This window comes from Lissotriton vulgaris, chromosome 2_1 (genome assembly GCF_964263255.1).
Source record: "Lissotriton vulgaris chromosome 2_1, aLisVul1.2, whole genome shotgun sequence".
Lineage (NCBI taxonomy): Eukaryota > Metazoa > Chordata > Amphibia > Caudata > Salamandridae > Lissotriton > Lissotriton vulgaris.
In genome coordinates, this window is record NC_141687.1 from 2,004,461,631 (window position 1) to 2,004,480,516 (window position 18,886).

General features: G+C 45.8%; 1 protein-coding gene across 1 annotated transcript in view; it reads right to left on the reverse strand.

The window, feature by feature from the left end:
• ADAMTSL3 (ADAMTS like 3) overlaps positions 1-18,886 on the reverse strand; it is a 2,358,716-nt gene that overhangs the window by 454,888 nt on the left and 1,884,942 nt on the right. Inside the window, exons 18-19 of the mRNA XM_086958228.1 lie at positions 7,409-7,604; positions 7,106-7,285 (exon numbers count right to left, since the gene is read on the reverse strand). Coding sequence (XP_086814354.1) covers positions 7,106-7,285; positions 7,409-7,604 — 376 coding nt within the window. The remainder of the gene's footprint in view (positions 1-7,105; positions 7,286-7,408; positions 7,605-18,886) is intronic.

Below are 18,886 nucleotides of genomic sequence, written 5' to 3' on the forward strand. Positions count from 1 at the left end.
TTTCAAGTTGGAAAAGCAGCCAAGGGATGTATCAGTGATTTGTGCCCACAATCACACTCGAAACAATTGATCATCTACCCACCCGATTAAAAGTTACTTACTGCCTGCTCTTCCCCATGTATGTCCCAAAACAAAACTTGTTTTGTTTTGATAAAGCACCACCAGTTCCTATACAGAACATAGGTTGCTTTAAAAAAACCAAAATGCTTCCCATTTGGGAATGTAGACACAGGTAAGGTGACCTGCTGTGCCATACAGACTAGCATCCCATTAAGAGGAGGTCAAATGGCGACCTGCCTTTTAATAATCTTAGTGAGTTCCTTTTGCAACCTCCGGTGAGTTCAGATTTTGTGATGCAACTTATTAGTACATAGGTCACATTGCAAAATCAGAGACAGTATGCAAAGAGATAAGATGGAATGTTTGCGACCCCTCTTAGTGGGTAGCGGTTGCCGTGGGTCTTTTTGCAACCTGTCTCTTGGTGCACTTGGCCCTTCATTTGTAAAACCATTTCACAAAATAACATATATGTGTTTGCTATTTTTGAGTTATGTTAAAATTCATAAATATACTGCACTTTCTATATATGTCTTTAATATATGCACAATGTATATTAACAATGTATGAGAATGAATCTATCAATGATGTAGTAGTGACATAACCTTGTTATGCTATACTTAAATGTCTATGTATCCTGTGCATTCCGAACAGTACATTATGGATATGAAATTACTCTAATTTCATTGTTCTTTTGTTTGACTTTAAAACAAGGAGTTCCCCTTTCATTTTCCACCATCAGAGACCCACTCTTTGTCTGTACTTCACAGGGTGAGTCAAGCAAAGAAAGACATTTAAGGGAAAAGCATTAATTTAATTTTTATGCCTGAAAATGGTGTTTATATCTGAAAGGAATTGGTTGAGAGCAACTTTAATTTATAAAAATGATGCAATTCCAGAAACTGTGTAGAGCTAGGTAAGACAAAAAGTATATTTTAAGGTGGTTGGTACATTTTCCCACATTACTACAACACATAAGCCTGTACCACTCCATTGTAAATCTATACTACTATAATAAAGTAAGAACTTTCAGGCTTTGAGCCGGGTAAACTTGGGAACCACGGCGCCAATCTACACACCCGATACACCGTTGAAATCGTCAGGGTGTGTAGATGGTTATAGGCTATATAAATATAAAAAATAAACGTTGTTTACAAAATTTATATTAAAAAAAAAAGTAGTCCCTCCAAAGTAGCGCCGGCCGCGACGTGCGTGCTCATGTCAGGAGCACGGGAGGAGCGGCATCGGAGGAGCGGCATCGGAGGAGCGGCGGACATGGCGCAGGGGAAGAGCGGTGACATGAGGAGCAGCGGACAGGCCAGTGGCGGTGCGAGCAGCGGAGAGGCGGACATGGCACGGGGGAGGAGCGCCGGCGGACAGGCGGTGAGGAGCAGAGCGGCGAGGAGCAGTGAACTGAGGAGCGGCGGCTGAGGTAAGGCTCCGGGGACAATGTCGGGGCAGGTGGGTGTCGGGCCAGGCGGGGGACGGCCGGGCGGGGGATAGGGAGTTACAACAGATCAGATTGGCTGAGGAAAGGCAATGTCAGGGCAGGCGGGGGTCGGGGCAGGCGGGAAAACAGATCGGCTGAGGAAAGGCAATGTCGGGGCAGGCAGGGGACGGGGCGGGCGGGGGCGCGGGCTGCTGGGAAATGTCTGGGGAGGCAGGGGTAGGGGAAGCCTGAATGCTCCCGGACAAGGTCGGGACGGGCTGCTAGTTAGATTGTAAGGTACACATGTGGGAAATGTCTTGAGAAATGTATTGAGAATTTCCCTGACCACAGCAGGGAAACCCTTAAGTCAAAACTTGGTGCTGTATCTAATGCACTTTGTTTTGTGTTTAAAGAGTTAGTAATCACCTAGATCGGCTTTTGTTGGAGAGTTATAAAGGCTTTTTCCATGCTTAAGTCACATTAACACTTGAAAAAAATGTATGAATTGAGGCCAATGTCTTTCAGTCAGTACATTAGGAAAAAATCTCTGTGGCATGCCATACCATTTGATTGTGGGTTTTTTCAACTATTTAAAGGGCTTGGGGAATCACCCCAAAACTCTGGAAGAGAGCTGGCTCACTCTTTTGCTATCCCTGCCTGTTGTTGAAATGTAACAGTGATCTCAGGGAGGCCCACACAGCGAATATTTGAAATTCCAATCTTTGAAAACTGCAAGATTTTGGCAAAAGCTTAAGAGCGCATGGACCTACTACTTGAAAGAGTTAAATCATTAAATTTCAGGGGACTTGTGAGCCCGTGCATGCTTTTCGGCCCATTTCTGTGTATTCAGGAGATGGAGCAAAGAGAAAGCTACAACATTGATCATCTGCAAAAAAAGCGCAACCTTTATTGAAACTGATTAGCCAAATCCACCTAATTCATTTTGAGCAGTGAAATGTGCTGACTCTGCTCACAAGTTATGAATGTTTCCGTGTTTGCATAATTGTGCCTGTATTTTTCTTTTTTATATGTTGCAGGAAATGCTGTTTGCACAGGGTTTAACCCCCCTAAACAGTGATTAGTCACAACTTTAGGTTTCTTCTGTACCCTCGGCATATTCACTTATCCATTTTAATATTAGCAGCAACTTAATAGTCAAATACACCAATCACATAATAGTCAAGTACAGTGGTCTTGCTTGATTGGAATACCCTCATAAAGCCCTACCTTCATCGGCCTGGCTGCCCCCACGCTCCTCGTCCCTCCTGCTCCTGTGCCTCACCTGCTGCCTGTGCCTGACTGATCGCCGAACGCTGTCTTCTCCCTCCTCCAGCGCCCCAGCCGCCACAGGGCCGCCCGCCAAGCCCGCACTCGATTTTCCCGCCGCTGCCTGCCTGCGGCCCCGCACCCCCAGCAGCCGATAGGCTAACACGCTCCCGCCTCCCAGCGGACCCTCCCCTCCCGGCTCCCTTCTTATGACGCCCCCAGAGCGACCGCGCAGCGGACGCGCGCAGCGGGAGCACCGATTGAGCGCCGAAGGTGAGCCAAAGGTAAGCCCGTCTGCGCCCATCCGCGCCTGGACCGCGCCCAGTGCCAGGACCCCTGGCCCCCGCAGACACCAGCCCACCCGCCGGACCTACGACGCCACCGAACTCTACGCACTCAACGACGGTAGAATCCCGGGCTGCTATCGAGCCACCCCGAGACGCACCCACGGACCCTTCTGCTGCCATTCCTGCAAGTTCCCCCGCATTCGGACCTGCACCACACCAGCACCGACCAAGCCGAACTCCAGCAGCAACCACCTCCAGTGCATCCTGCTCAACACCCGCTCCGTCCACAGACACGCCGTCGAGCTCTGGAACCTGCTCGACACCACAGCCCCAGACGTCTACTTCCTCACGGAAACCTGGATGAACGCCTCCTCAGCGCCCGACATCGCCATCGCCATCCCGGACGGCTACAAGTTCATCCGGAGGGACCGCGTCAACCAGACAGGAGGAGGCATCGCCATCATCCACAGGAACTCCATCCGCATCACGACCAACACCGACGACACCCTCACACCCGTCGAACACCTGCACTTCCAGATCCACATCAACCCCAAGACCACCCTCAGAGGCATCCTCATCTACAGACCCCCGGGACCACGCACACAATTCAGCGAAGACATCGCCGATTTCATCAGCCCGCACGCCCTCCCCTCCGCTGACTACATCCTCCTCGGGGACCTCAACTTCCACCTGGAGAACAACAACGACCGCAACACCACCACCCTGCTGGACAACCTCACCAACCTCGGTCTCAAGCAACTGGTGACCACCCCCACCCACTACGCCGGACACACACTCGACCCCGTCTTCTCATCCAGCAAGGACATCGCCTTCAGCCACGCCACCGGACTCCACTGGACGGACCACAGCTGCGTCCACTTCAGCTTCAGAAGGACCACGATCCACCACCACCAGCAACAGGTTGCACGCAGAAGCTGGAACAAGATCACAGCCGACCAGCTCGCGACTTCCCTGAGCATGAACCCTCCCACCAGCGCAACGAACCCAAGCCAGGCGGTCAACAACCTCGCGAAGTGGATCAGCAACTGCGCAGACGACCTCGCCCCTCTGAAGACCCCGCCTAGCAGACCCGGCAGCAAGAAAGCCCCATGGTTCACCGAAGAACTCAAGAGCTCCAAGAAGAACTGCAGAGCCCTCGAGAAAGCCTGGCGCAGAGACCCAACACCGAACAAAATGACTGCCCTCAAGCTCGCCACCCGAAAACACCACCAACTGATCCACGCCACCAAGAAAACTGCATTCAAGGAACGACTGGACAACAACGCCCACAACAGAAAGGAACTCTTCAACATTGTTAAAGAGCTCTCCAACCCCAACGCCGGAAACAACGACATCACCCCTTCGCAAGACCTCTGCAACTCCCTCGCCTCCTACTTCCACAACAAGATCGCGGACATACACAACAGCTTCAGCTCTCGACCGACACACGCCACCACTGAACCACCGCCCCCCACCACCACCCTCCGTGCCTGGACCCCGATCAGCACCGATGACACCATCCGCACGATGAACTCCATCCACTCCGGATCTCCGACCGACCCCTGCCCTCACCACGTCTTCAACAAGGCCGACGCTGTCATCGCACCCCACCTGCGGGACATCATCAACACCTCCTTCGACACCGCTACCTTCCCGGAGAGCTGGAAGCACGCCAAACTCAGTGCCCTACTAAAGAAGTCATCAGTCGACCCCACCGACCTCAAGAACCAAAGCCCCATCTCGCTGCTCCCGTTTCCTGCAAAAGTCATCGAGAAGACCGTCAACAAGCAGCTGGCCGCCTTCCTCGAGACAAACAGATCCCTCGACCTCTCGCAGTCTGGCTTCCGGGCCAACCACAGCACCGAGACCGCCCTGATCGCAGCTACCGATGACATCCGAGCCCTGCTCGACAACGGAGAAACAGCGGCCCTCATCCTCCTAGACCTCTCCGCGGCCTTCGACACTGTTTGCCACCGTACCCTAGTGCAGCGCCTCAGCAACGTCAGAATCCAGGAGAAGGTACTGGAATGGATCATCTCGATCCTCGCCGGAAGGACACAGAGAGTCCGCCTCCCCCCGTTCAGATCAGAAGCCACCGAAGTCATCTGCGGCGTTCCTCAAGGCTCCTCGCTCAGCCCAACCCTCTTCAACGTCTACATCGCAGCCATTGCACGCCAACACAACCTCAACATCTTCTCCTACGCCGACGACACCCAGCTGATCCTCTCCCTCACCAACGACCCCGCCACCGCCAGAGCCAACCTACACGAAGGGATGACAGACGTAGCCAAGTGGATGATGAACAGCCGCCTGAAACTGAACTCGGACAAGACGGAAGTCCTCATCCTGGGTTCTTCACCCTCCGCCTGGGACGACTCCTGGTGGCCCCCCGCCCTGGGCAGCGCACCCAAACCAACAGACCACGCACGCAACCTGGGCTTCATCCTGGACTCCTCCCTCTCCAGGACCAGACAAGTCAACGCCGTCTCCTCGTCATGCTTCAACATCCTGCGCATGCTACGTAAGATCTTCCGGTGGATCCCCACCGAGACCAGGAAGACGGTCACCCAGGCCCTCGTCACCAGCCGTCTGGACTACGGCAACTCCCTCTACGCCGGAACCACCGCCAAACTCCAGAAGGACTCCAGCGAATCCAGAACGCCTCAGCACGACTCATCCTGGACATCCCCCGTTGCAGCCACATCTCCGGTCACCTGAGAGATCTGCACTGGCTCCCGGTCAACAAGAGAATCACCTTCCGTCTCCTCACCCACGCACACAAGGCCCTACACAACCAAGGCCCAGGATACCTCAACAGCCGCCTCAACTTCTACGCTCCCACACGCCAACTTCGATCGACCGGCCACGCCCTCGCCGCCGTCCCCCGGATCCGAAGAGCCACCACAGGAGGAATGTCCTTCTCCTACCTGGCCGCCAAGACTTGGAACTCCCTCCCGACCCACCTCCACCTGACCCAAGACCACCTTGCCTTCAGGAAGCAGCTCAAGACCTGGCTGTTCGAGCAGTGGCGGACCCCCCCTCCCCTAGCGCCTTGAGACCCTCCGGGTGAGTAGTGCGCTATATAAATGCTGTGATTGATTGATTGATTGATTGATTCATGATGCCGCGAACGCTGGTGACACAACATGTTATGATTTCCCTTTCCCCTCCCTAGTAGCTTACGAAAATTACGTGATGTAGATTGGATAGGAAACAAGTAAGAGCCCCGGCTCCACCAAGATTTGGGCCCCAACTCCACCAAAGCTTCAGACTTGTCTGTCTGCGTAAAAGGTATAGCAGTATAGCCCTGCTTCTTTTAGCATTCAACTGCTAAAGAGCACAGAGAAAAACGATATAAAATGTCACTCTTTCACTCCATTATGTTGCACCTTTGTGGGGGAAGTAAGGGTTCTATACCTTTAATGACAGGACTCGTTAGCAGCATGTGCTCCCATTGCTCAATTTAATAATAATCACGTTACCGACCAAATGCCATCTCAGGTGTGTGAGGAGATTTACAAACCACTCAGCCTTCCTTTAATGGATGATGCCACTAGGACTTCATGAAGGTTATAAAGCATCCAATTATACATAAAAAAATTTTGGAGAAAAACTAAAAGTTTTAAAACACCTCAAATCTGGCTAATTAAAATTTGGCTTCATTAATTTTCGAGGGCTAAGTGGGATTCAAGATACGAATAAACTTTTTGCTAAATGATATCTGCCTTCCTGGCAGGGCTTCCCATACCCAGAGAATACTTATCATGAAATTAGGAAAGCACATATAATGCTCCCAACATGCCGGATGTGGCTTACTTTGTCAGTGTATGAGGATGTGATGCATTGTGCAGTCAATTTCCGACGGAGGGCGCGTTTGTTATCTCAGACTTCTTAGAGAGGAGCAGTATGGCCCATCCTTCTCAGCAGTGACGCACTCTACCGCCTTTTGTAACTCCACCCACATACTGTAGTGCACAGTTTTGTGAGTGATGTTATTACCTTCTTGGATTAAACATTTGTGTGATAGAGACAAAAAGAACAACGTGTGGTATATTTGGCAACTTACTTGTGACCATTCCCCCACGGTCAGCTGCGGGGGGCAGTCCGTTTTGCCGCATGGCTTGTGTGTGGCTGGTCTGACACTCTTGCAGTGGTCATCGGGCTTCTTGAGGAAGCTCCCGTCAGCCATTAACGTTTTACAGCTCACCTTGCGACTCTGGGTCCCTCCGCCGCACGTGCGTGTGCACTGTGGAAGCAAGGGACAGCGTGCATTTAATTCAGCATCCTCCCTTTTCCCAAGGTGCCCCAAAGCGCACCATGGGAGTTTCAATAATTTCTTCAAAATAACTTCAGAGTGAGTTTGGCTTACCTGTTGCCACTCTTCGACATGCCAGCCAGGAGGACAGTCAATCTGGTTGCAGGCTTGGAACGCAAAAGGCTTTTTATCTACACACTCTTGTGCATTCGGGTCCCCAGACTCCACTGACTGCGGGCAGTAAACATTCCTTGTCTGTATTCCAACTCCACAGGTCGCAGAGCACTGGCTCCAAGGGCTGGTTTGCCACCTGTGTTTGAAAATAAGATTCAGAGATCTGCATTCAAATGAAACAATACAGTGTGACAGCAGAACACACAGATGTGAACATTGGTGGGGATCTATTTATTGCCACATTCTCTTCACTACTGATGTACGAAAAATGAAAAATATGCATTATCTTCAACAGGATGATGTACTCAGGGATAAATAATAAATATTGATCAAGGAAATACCAATGGCAAGGTATATTTGGTCGTATTAAGTGGAAGTTCCAGTGACCTGGTCTGACTGCACTAGTCTGAAAAGTACCATGGAAAGTGTTAAGATAAAAAACGAAACAATATTAGAACATTGGAATGTGTAGCAATGCTCCGGGCTTCTAAGGGCCAGTAAAGGCCCGCAGAGCAAGGTTCCATAGTTGCTTTTGTTCACAGCTGTTGCTGTGAACAAGGGACTCTCAAGCATTCTATTAGATACATTGTTAATCAAGGTCTTAGGATAAAATGGGATTGGATGCGCCCACAAGAATTTGTTCATAAAATAACTTGTGAAACATTTGAGCTCATAAACAGCTCATAAACAGTTGTTTAAGTCATGAGACTCCCCTGTCTGTTATTGTACGGGATTTTCAAACCTTGTGTGCGGCTATGTCGTCTAAACCTATGGTGAAATCTTATCGACTAAAAGGTGCCATTTTGGATTACATACAAAAACAATGGAGAGAGCAAGGGTTATGTTCACCAGAGTGAACAGGGAGTACTCCTGTACCCCTGGATACAATAGTAGAAAAAACAAAATGGAGGAGTACCACCAGTGAGAATTCACAAGTCGCTGTATCGGTGGACGGTTTTCACAAAGTAGAGGAAAACTCTTTTTCTTAAAAACCCCTCACTCATCACCTAGTGATGACATGCTTCATCATCGGGGTCCACCCTAATGACCTAGCGTCATCAGGGTGTGCTTCAACACCTGATTACAGTGGAGCAGGTTGTGAGTGGTGGTGCGTGAAAAATGAAAAAAATGAAAAAAATCAGTGTGTTAAAAATTGTCCTGGTTTGAACTTGTAAAATAAAGATTTTTTATTGGCAAGCAACTGGACAATATTAAAATCGTGGCGAGATAAAATAGGGCAACGATGAGCCTGTGTATCTCTGTAAATAATAGGGTCTATGTGTCAGGTCTACATGTTTCAACCTTAGCGGTTATGGTTAACCAGGTTTTCGTCAGGACCTCAAAACCAAGTAGGTGGACGGTCTGCGTCCCCTAAAAGACGCACCCAATCCTACCACATGGGACCACTGGAAGGCGAAAATGTGCCCGTGGTATTAGCTCGCTCCACACTGGGTGAGCTAAAAAATCAAAACACTCTCAGTGGAGTGTTCAAGGACTTCATGGGACAGGGGAGGTTACCCTCGTGAAAAACGTATTAGTTTGTTGCCGAGGAATTCAGGTTGTAACCTACTGCCTGCACCGCCCCGCTAGCTAGCTAGCGGGGCGGTGCAGGCAGTAGGTTACAACTTAATCTTACAACTTACAACTTAATCTTTGTCCTTCAATAACATATCCGGCACAGACAAAAAGAAAAAGGAACTAAACCAAACCAACAGCGTATCGTTACAGTCACAGCCCAGTTTATCTTTTTCCAACTTCCCAGCAGTACTAGACTGCTATCTGATTTCCGATGCCTGTTAGATTCTCCCACCTTAATGTGGGCATCCAAGGACTATTCGGTACAATTATTAGAGTTACTGTAACCTCGAATCCACAATACCTCTAACTTTCTTGTCCAGGTCGCAACAGGTTTCTTTGGCGAGGGGCAGCAAGGTCACAGGGAAATCAGTCAGTAAAAAATATTGTAACAAAGTAGCTTGGGGTTTATGGTAGCATATCTCTTGCCCACTTGTGGCCCAATGTTTTCGGTGCAGCAGCCAAGAGCAGTGGCCCAGCCCGGCCTCCTTCGGCCTCTGACGACCTAAGACGGCCCCACCCTTGGCCCGGGCTTTGCCCGTGCGTGTCCCGGGAGCTCTGCTCTCCTTAAAAACGCCTCCTGGCGCTTGAGAGAAGCATTAGCGGCGTACGCGCCACGTGTGCTGCTTGGGGCTGTGGTCCCACTTATTTCTTATCTACACCAAGGGGTAAAAGGCACATCTGTTGGAGAAAACCTTTGATTACCCTAAGATTGGCTGTGATTGCATTGCAACACTGGTATATGCACACAATGCTGTCCTCATTGCTAGAACTGCAAATAGCCTACAGATTTCCATTGACAAATTTGTTGGCTTTAAGACGTCACTGGATCTAAAGCTTAATAATGAAAAATCATAGGTCTTGGTCTGTGGACAAAAAAGAACAAAGTCTAGAACATTTACGGTCCATGGGAATATAATTGAAAAATTCAAAAAATGTTCCTACCTGGAAATATTTTTAACTCTCAACTTTCATAGAATTCTTTACTTGCTCTGAGTGCCCTGCAATCTCCTAGTAGTGGAGGCACTTTTTCGTTTCACTGCCCATTTGGGTCAGATGCCAGTTAAAGAGTTGTTGACTTTTTATAAAGTGAATTGTCTATTGATTACCTCGTACGGTGCTGGTGTTTGGGGTATAGTATTTGCTCTAAGCTCCAGGTAGTTGGGAATAATTGTATTATACGGCTATTGATGGTACCCAAAAGTATGTTGATTCTCTTTTGTCATTTTTTTTAACAACAGATTTTATTAATTGTGCATGGTACATACCGGGTTGTGACCCAGAGGATACATGACAATGAATATCTGTGACATTACTAATCACTGATCACAATTGCTGTAAAACGACTGTTAACAACAATACAAACCTTGCACAGATCCACCCAAATTATTAAACACACAATTGAATATGTTGTCTTTTGCCATTTTAAATTGGGTCTGGAACAAATTGAGGATAAACTTGCCCTTGCTCCTTTGTTGCTATAGGCAAAGGTTTGGATCACCCTCAAACTGGAGTTCACAAGATCCATTATTAAAGATTGTCTCTCCCTCTTTAACGCTGATAGTATCCCATTGTTTAGATATTTGAAACATACCTTTCAATATCAGAGTCTAATATATATTTTTTAAATCCTGCAACAATGCCCCACTGAGCAAAATCCGTGATTACAGCTGCATACGCCTTATCGTCGAGCTAACATCATCTGCAAGACCTGAAAGAGTAGAGATCAGTGACTCATTTAAATATCATGGCCCTGACAACTCAACCTCAATTTTATTTGGATTTTCCAAGGAATCAACAATATAGATTTCACTTGACTTGATTTCGCTTGTCCATGGTGCACTATTTGGTTGATTTCCGACAGCAATAAAGTTGGTCAAATAACCTTACGTTGTGTCTATGTAACAGTATGACAAAACAAAGTACCAGACATTTTGTTTTGTTCTGTCCATTGTATAAGACAGTGAGAGTCACTTTTTTATCTCCACTGCTGAAGGCACTACGCCGCTGTTCTTACAAAGAAGGTTTCAACTACCTTCTTTCTTTGGAGTCTTTTGATATTTGCTCTGTGGTTTTAAACTTCATTAGAGGTGACATTGTAATTAGAAAGAGGTATGGATAAGGGTGGGTAGATGCATTATGGTATTGATTGTTTTTAATTATTGACACTTTTAATACAGATTCACTCGAAGTTTTTATATGTTGAGGACCATATGATATCAATGCCTATATTGTGTTGATGATTGCATATTAAATTAAGGCTGGCATTACCGTCCTTTTAATTGCAGTTGGTTGAATTTTTTTATGATGAAATATATTTATGTGCTTTTATGATTCATTTATTATATCGAATAAAGCTTGTTACGAACAGAACTGTGAGCTGTTTTCGCTTTATTAATGTATGAAGTGTTGTATAAATACTTTACTCATTGCTTCTAAATTAAGCCTGACTGCTCTGTACCAGCTACCAGATACTTAGGCACATGTTAATTTGGGGTTTGCCTGCACCTTACCCTGACAAGGTTTGTGGTTGGTGCTTGATCAGGGCTCACACCCCAGTCCACTCTCACATACAATAAATGCACCAACAAGATAACTTACATATTCCTCATATACGCCTACAATGTTACTCAATAAAAGAACAGAAGACTAATGTATACGGAAGCTGTAGTTTAATCGTTAATTATCTCTGCATTTTCTGGCATTAATTATACACACACGTGGGCGTAATAGGCCCTACAACCCTGCCTTCACTACATTGACCTACCACTACATCGCTGGTCGCAAAATTGTACATATATAAAATACATTAAGAGTAAAGATTAATTAACTAAAAACAGGGTAAGGGAAAAAGGTGGGGAGATTAATAAAACAATCATTAAGAGAAGATTAATTACTGTACTATTTATTTAAGTGGTGCAGAGTGGCATTTTTGTCATTTTTTTGTCAAAAAATAGTTTTAAAAGAGCTGCCAAATGCCATACATATTGGTTAGTTCAAGAATAGCATTTGAATACCTTTACAGGCCATGGACAGGCACCTCAAAGCATATGTATTATTTAGATGAAGATATCATTACGCAGTAGTTTGAAGAGGGATTCTTGGGAACGTAAAGAGATTTAATTAATGGGTAGCCATATTCTGAAATTGTGCACCCATAACTCAGTAACAAAACAATATATCTTTTGGCTTCTTGGTATCTAGAAGGCTAAAATATCAAGTCCATGACAAACAACTGACAATACTCGGATTTGCAGATGCTGATTTTTGGTTTAGCCACAGGTTGTGGCAGTGGATGATTTAGAAAATGGAGGAAGTCAAGAAAGAGGTCTAGGGTGCGCTATGTCATCAGACCATAGCAGGTTTTTTGCCTCTTCAGGCAGATTCTCTCAGTTGTTCCACACTTACAGATTCAGAATTGAAACATTGCATACCATCATCTAATTCTGTTACTGTTATGTCTAGTATCCATTGTATTCCTCTGACCCACCTTTTTAAAGGCGAGGTTGCTTTTGGTAATCCTTCGGTGCATTTCCGTCCTGGAAAGTTTCAGGCTAATCTGTCATGTGGAGGCTGAAATAAAGGGAGAGTCCCAAAACACGTTCTCCACATGTAATTTCCCATAGGAATTTTAGACTGCGATACAGAAAAAAAGTCTGGACAGAATGATACCAAATTAGGCAGAAAACTAGATTTTTACTAAGAAAGCATACTTTTTAGGGCTCGCCTACGCAGCGCGCATGCGCTGCTTAGGAGGAGACCTTTAGTAATCGGTTTGCCTTTTCTGCCAAAAACATGCACGCTTAGCATTGCACGTTTGGCGATTCCCTTGCAGGAGCTAGCTTGGAAACCAAATGGTTCCCTCCAGCTCGCTCCCACAAGGGAAACGGGCGTAGGCCCCATCTTCTCTCCCCTTCCCCTGCTGCCTCCTCTCGTGAAACTTGCTTTTTTTTCCCCATTGCAGGCAGACGCCCTCCCCCGGCGCAGGCCTGTAATCTCCAAGCCAGCCCTGTGATCTCGTTTTGACTCACCTTTGTTTTGTTCCGCTCTGCCTTCAGCCCAGAGATCTCCTCCTCGCGCTCCAGCAACTGTTCACGGCACAGGTTCAGCTCCTTGGTGAGAGCAGCGAACTTGTCCTCCCTTGTGTCCTTTAACTTTATTCCTTTTTCATTCCTAACCGTTCTGCTTCAGAGTATGAAGCCCCGTTCACACCACTGGCCCCCGTTAGCAGCATAGGCGATGTCCTCGGCATTAAGGTTTCAGTCGCAGTAACCTTGTCACCCCTTGTGTCTCCATATGGAAGTCCAACTCTGCTTCTGGCTCTGAGGCTGGAAGTTCCTGTTGTGAACTCTTGGGCGCTGACAGCTTCTTCTGTCTGGTCTCCTCCAGCCCAATGAATTCCTGCCTCCCGCCCGCCCGCCATTGATCATGAGTTCTGCAAATGCTAAGCAAGACACTAAGCGAGCAGGAAGAACAGGAGGGGCGGCAGCAGCGCAGGCACTGGAGCCAGTAGCAAGGCAGGGGATGTTGTTCGCAGCCAGCAGCACAGTGGTCCCAGCGCTGCTGGTATGCATCCTGTAGAGGTGAGCCTTCATTAGGGAAAGGGGCAGTGGAAGGAGAGACAGGACAACGGAGTGGTTACTGTAGAGGAAGAGAGAGAGGCTGAAGGAGGCACTTGGGGTGAGATGGCAATAGGTTGGATGAACCTGGAGAGTCAGTAAGGCAGAAAAGAGCAGATCTGATCAGACTGGGAACTGCTTTCTGGAAGCCAGTTTATCTGGTTTTGTTTTGGACCTCCAGCCTGGGAGAGGTGTTGTCCAGTGTGCTTTTGTGTATGAAGTGCCACTTTGTTGTGAGTGGTGGGTTGCTGTCATCTCAGCTGGTCTGCAGAAATGCTCCATCTTCAGTCTTCTTTTATTTGTGTAGTGCCGTGAGCTCTGGACGGAGAAGCATTTTTTTGTGTGTGTTGGTCCTGTGGAGGAAGGGGTGCTTGCTTTCGGTGGAGTTGCTGTTGGAAGCAAAACCGTTATTGCTAGTGTTGTAATAGGTGCACCTTTTTTGTTCACTTCTTGGTTCAACTTGAACCGTGCATTAACGTGAAATAGATTATGTAACCATCGACATGGTTCTCATCAGAAACGTGTCATTATTTTCCTTTACAGTAATATGCCTGGAAGTGGAATTTTCAGACGATAAAACCTAGCGACCTCTGATTCTGTTGTAAGTGTTGTGGGTCTCTCTTGGATACTGCACAAGTGAGGGGAGCATTTTGGGGTTGTGGGTTGACAACAAATGCTGCAGGCAAAGGAAATGTGTCTTAAATTGGTGCTGTAGACATGGGGCTAAGTTCTGCAATGAGCTACAGAAAATGGCAATGGCGTCACTTGGTGCAGCAAGAGGGCTAAACACTTTAACGATTTGTCAACCTGGATGTTTTTTTACATCGAGTCCATCACAGGTGTTTTAAGTGTAATGGAGATGGTGTTAAGGAGGTGGTGTCTGAACATGATGGTGGGTTCAGTAAGTCCTGTAAAGTGTATGAATGTTTCAGGGCTCAATTCTTTTGCTTGTTGGATTATTAGATACTAGCATTACCAGTTGTTCCTTCGGTACTGAGCCTGATGCCGTTTTTGATGAGTCTTAACCAGTATAATGATAAATCTGTCAAAGTACCTCACCAAGTTCCTGCATTATGTGCCTGGGAGGGTCTAGAAGAAGAACAAGTGGACCATGAAGTTATACAGGGTAATGGGCAGAAATCAACAAAGTGCACCCGAGATCTGCTGTTTTAGTTAGTCATTTTTGGCATGTCCAAGAAGCAAAGGCTACACATGCTTGGTTGTGTTGGGATTAATGGGTAAGGACATTGACTGTGCCATGAGGCCAATGTGTAAGGTAAGCCAGGGTAGTGAGTAGAAGGCATGGATACAGATCATGTGCCATGCCTAGTTCCCACTAGATGCACATACACGCTGTCCCCAGTGGGTACTCAGAGCAAAGTACAGAGCTTGGGCACATGCCTTGCGACTGCTGGGCATACCATCCCATATATTAACGTAGGCTTAGGCATTTTGACTACAGGACATTTCTTAAGTACACCAGCTGTGAACTCAGGGGTGCTGTGGTATAATAGCGAGCAGTAAATGGAGAAAATCAGTGTTTTTATTATATTTATGGAACATGATTTTCTTTCCAGCAGTGATTTAAGCAACCATTTTACTTGGATAAGATACTAGTATATCCACAGAAATGACATTAATCTTTGGAATTACATATTTTAACCAATGAGAAAGTCACAAGGTTGTTTTGTATATTGTCGCATATAGTGGTAATGTTTTTTTTGTTATGTTATGTTATGTTATAAAGAATTTTATAACGCGCTCTGTTACTAGCAAGTATCCTGGCTCGAAGGGGAAATGTGGCATGAGCAGCGAGGAGGGGAAGGCAATTTACATGTTAACATTAAACAGATAGGTTTTAAGCCCTGTCTTGAAGCTGGAGATGGTCTGGGCATTGTGTGCATTTAATGTTTCAAAATAAGTGTTAAATGAACAGCACATTGCATAATACATTATGGAGTGCTGATAATATTTACAAACAACTCTGTTGAACAGAACATTCCCAATTTACGTTAAACCCATAATACCATTACAGAACTAGGGGCATGAGACTTATAAAATTGGCCCAAATAGCTTTGCATTGTGCCCACTCTGTTCCCTGAGGTTGAAAGTCCATCTGGAAAGCTGGCTGACGAAACTTGTATTCTTGACTTTTATTTAGACTGCCAGCCCTGAATGACTGCAGGGAACACAATAGTTGCCTCCTGATGATCTGCATACATTCTCTTCTGCTGGCACTTCACACCACATCGCTTGCATCTAAAGGGCAGTAATAGTACTGTCTAAAATTAGAAAATCATCTGCATTTAGTAAAAAATTGATTAGAAAAGGGGAATTACCCAGATCAGTGACAGTTGGCGCTTTGGATCGAAGAATAAGATGCAGAATGTTTGCTGGACATGGATCACGAGGAGAACCAGATTTAATAGTGGAAGCAATCAACAGATGCATCAGTTCAAATGAAACCGCAAATAGCACAGATTTGATCATGGAAAAATATAAAAGGTAATACGTAGGTCTTGAATGGTACAATCAAATTGGAACAGCATATGGGCGGGAGGCGGCAGTTTTAAAGATTGCTTTGGCCGAGCTGTGGGAGGTATATTATAAGTATCTGGAAGTTCCGATATTTTTTTTAAATATTTTGTGAGTTTTGTATGAAGGTTTTTACTTGTAGCTTGATAATCATGCCTCCAGAGTTGTTCAAGAGCCTTACAATGTCTAACAAGCATTGGCATAGCCAATAGGTATCGCCTTTGGGACCTTATAAGTGTTTAGCCATGCAACGGTTGATGTTGTTGCACCAAGGATATTGTGCTGCATAACTAAATACTTACAGGGTCCCAAAAGCGATACCTATTGGCTATGCCAATGCTTGTTATGATTTGTTGTAAATATATTTAGCAGTTTTTAAGAAAATGAGGTTCAAACATTAGTTATATATTGACTGTTGGTCCAGCGGGAGTCCCAGAGGACCACATTTTTTTTAAATGGAGCGTTCTGATTGGCCAAGAGTGCCTTTTTTCTGTCCGCCATCTAGACCTCTCTGTACCGGTTGTGGTCCTATGGGACCGAGTGATCTGAATGGCTGGCCATCAAATCAACAGAAATGTAGGAGCTTCTAGGACCCAGTCAACTGTGCTCCATGAGATAACAATGACTTTAATATTCAGCTTTTTCTTAATGGATGCTTTCTATTTTATTCATAAATTCAAAAGTCTTGTCATTTTGGTTACTTTTTAGTGTTTGACACTTTTTAACAAAATTGGTTTGGGTACGTTTTATTTCTTTACTGTAATGTTTTTCCATACTGCTGTTCTGGGCTTTAAGTGGGATGAAAAAACTGGGGGGTCATTCAATGACGCGTGGCCATTGTAATTAAGGGTGTGGCTTAAAAACATGTAAGCTAAAAATGTGTGCTTCTCATAGTGTGCCGCCTGACTGATATTTTGCTGTTTCTGTCATTGCATCCAGATATATGATACAGCAAGTAACATCATACCTACAAGTCAGGACTATTGGCTTTGTCAATGGTTGTTAGTTGCGTAAGATAAATAGGCAGCAACTCTTGCTTGTATATAATATTGAAAAATGTTCCACATAAAGCCCTAGTGACACCACAACAATGTTGCTGCTCCTGAGTTCCGAGAAGAGAAATCCAGAGAGAAAATGACTCTCTTTAAAGGATTTCCCTTCCCCTGTAACGCTCTAAAAAAATGGACGACCTGTGCCAGGGAACAAAACAGAGCCCAATAGAGACCCGTTTCGAGGCCTCCTTAAAAAAACTGCCGGTGCTCAGACCCGGCCCACTTAAAGCCCTACTTCTATTCATATACCACATAGTACCGGGATATGCTCAGGATCCTCACAGGCCCCAGTGTTTGCATTAAGGCACTAAATAATTTTTAATCAGCTCAAGGTTACACTAGTACTGGGGCTCCTTTCAAACAAAATTTCACTCTCCGGCTTCTTTTACTGAAGACCCATACTGCAGGAAACATGAAAATAGCGGTCAGCCAGAACAGTAGTTTAGATGATTTTGGAACAGGCAAACATGGATGGTACGGGAGGCAGGGGCATAACAAAAGCCCTTGCAGCCCCCACAGTGTGGGGTGGCCCCTGAGCTTCAGGGGCCCCCCTCAGCACAGTACCCTGGCCTGAGATCTCCCAAGTGAGTACAGAGGGGGGCCACCTATGTACTTTGCAGAGGGCCCCCTCATGTGTCGTTACGCCAGTGATGGGATTAACAACACGATGCAAAAATGGCTCCGTTATTAATATCAAAATTATTCACCATCTGGCTTCTAACAGTTGGATAACTATAAGTCATAAGCGGGCAGTCAGAACGATAGTTTACAAGAATTAGGAACAGATAAACAAGGCAATGGCTCGAAGATTAAATATTAAAACTTGGTGGAGATCTATCAGCAGAAGATCGGCAATGTGAAGATGAGCAGAATAAATTGCTTCAAAGACAAAATCAAGAGAAGTATAGGGAAGTATAGGGAAGATTTTTAAATCTCACTCACTCAAGAAACTGGAGGAAGCAGAAAAAATTCTAGAACAATCTCCAGCTGGCTGAGCAACAAACAACTAACGTGGAAAGGCAATTGTGGCCCAAATTAAACAGGATACTGGCAGTGATTACTGGCTTATTGGAGGCAACGTGGGAAATGTGTGCCTGATTATCATAAAACAGTTGCAAAAGACTAGGGTGGAGTTCAGAATATTCATCCAAAGAGATTAAATAGAAAAAGAAATTTGCAGGAATTGTCCCTGTTAAACTGTAATGACATACATGCTTAACAGACATGCCTTCAATGGCGTATTCCACTCAGCAGTCAGTAACATGCATGAATCACATTTTCTGCACACTAAATGCATTTCACTAACAAGCAATCAGACTAAAAGACCTTCATATTACAGAGCAGGGCATTTGCACTTAGTGTAAAGTGAAACTGCAACACCTGTATCCCAAATAGACTCAAAGTGCCATTTGTACAAGATTTAATAATGTGGTCCCTGAACTTGTCTACCACTTTACTACACTGTTTTTCAAAGTTGTAAACAAAGTATTGAGATTTACCTCGTAAAACAGATCTGCTGTATTTCCCACCATGTTTTGAATACATTGTCAATCATCGAAGCAAACTACATCCTGGACCTACCCCAATCTGGTTTCTGAAGCAATCACAGTACCGAGACCACCCTCTTCATCACCAGA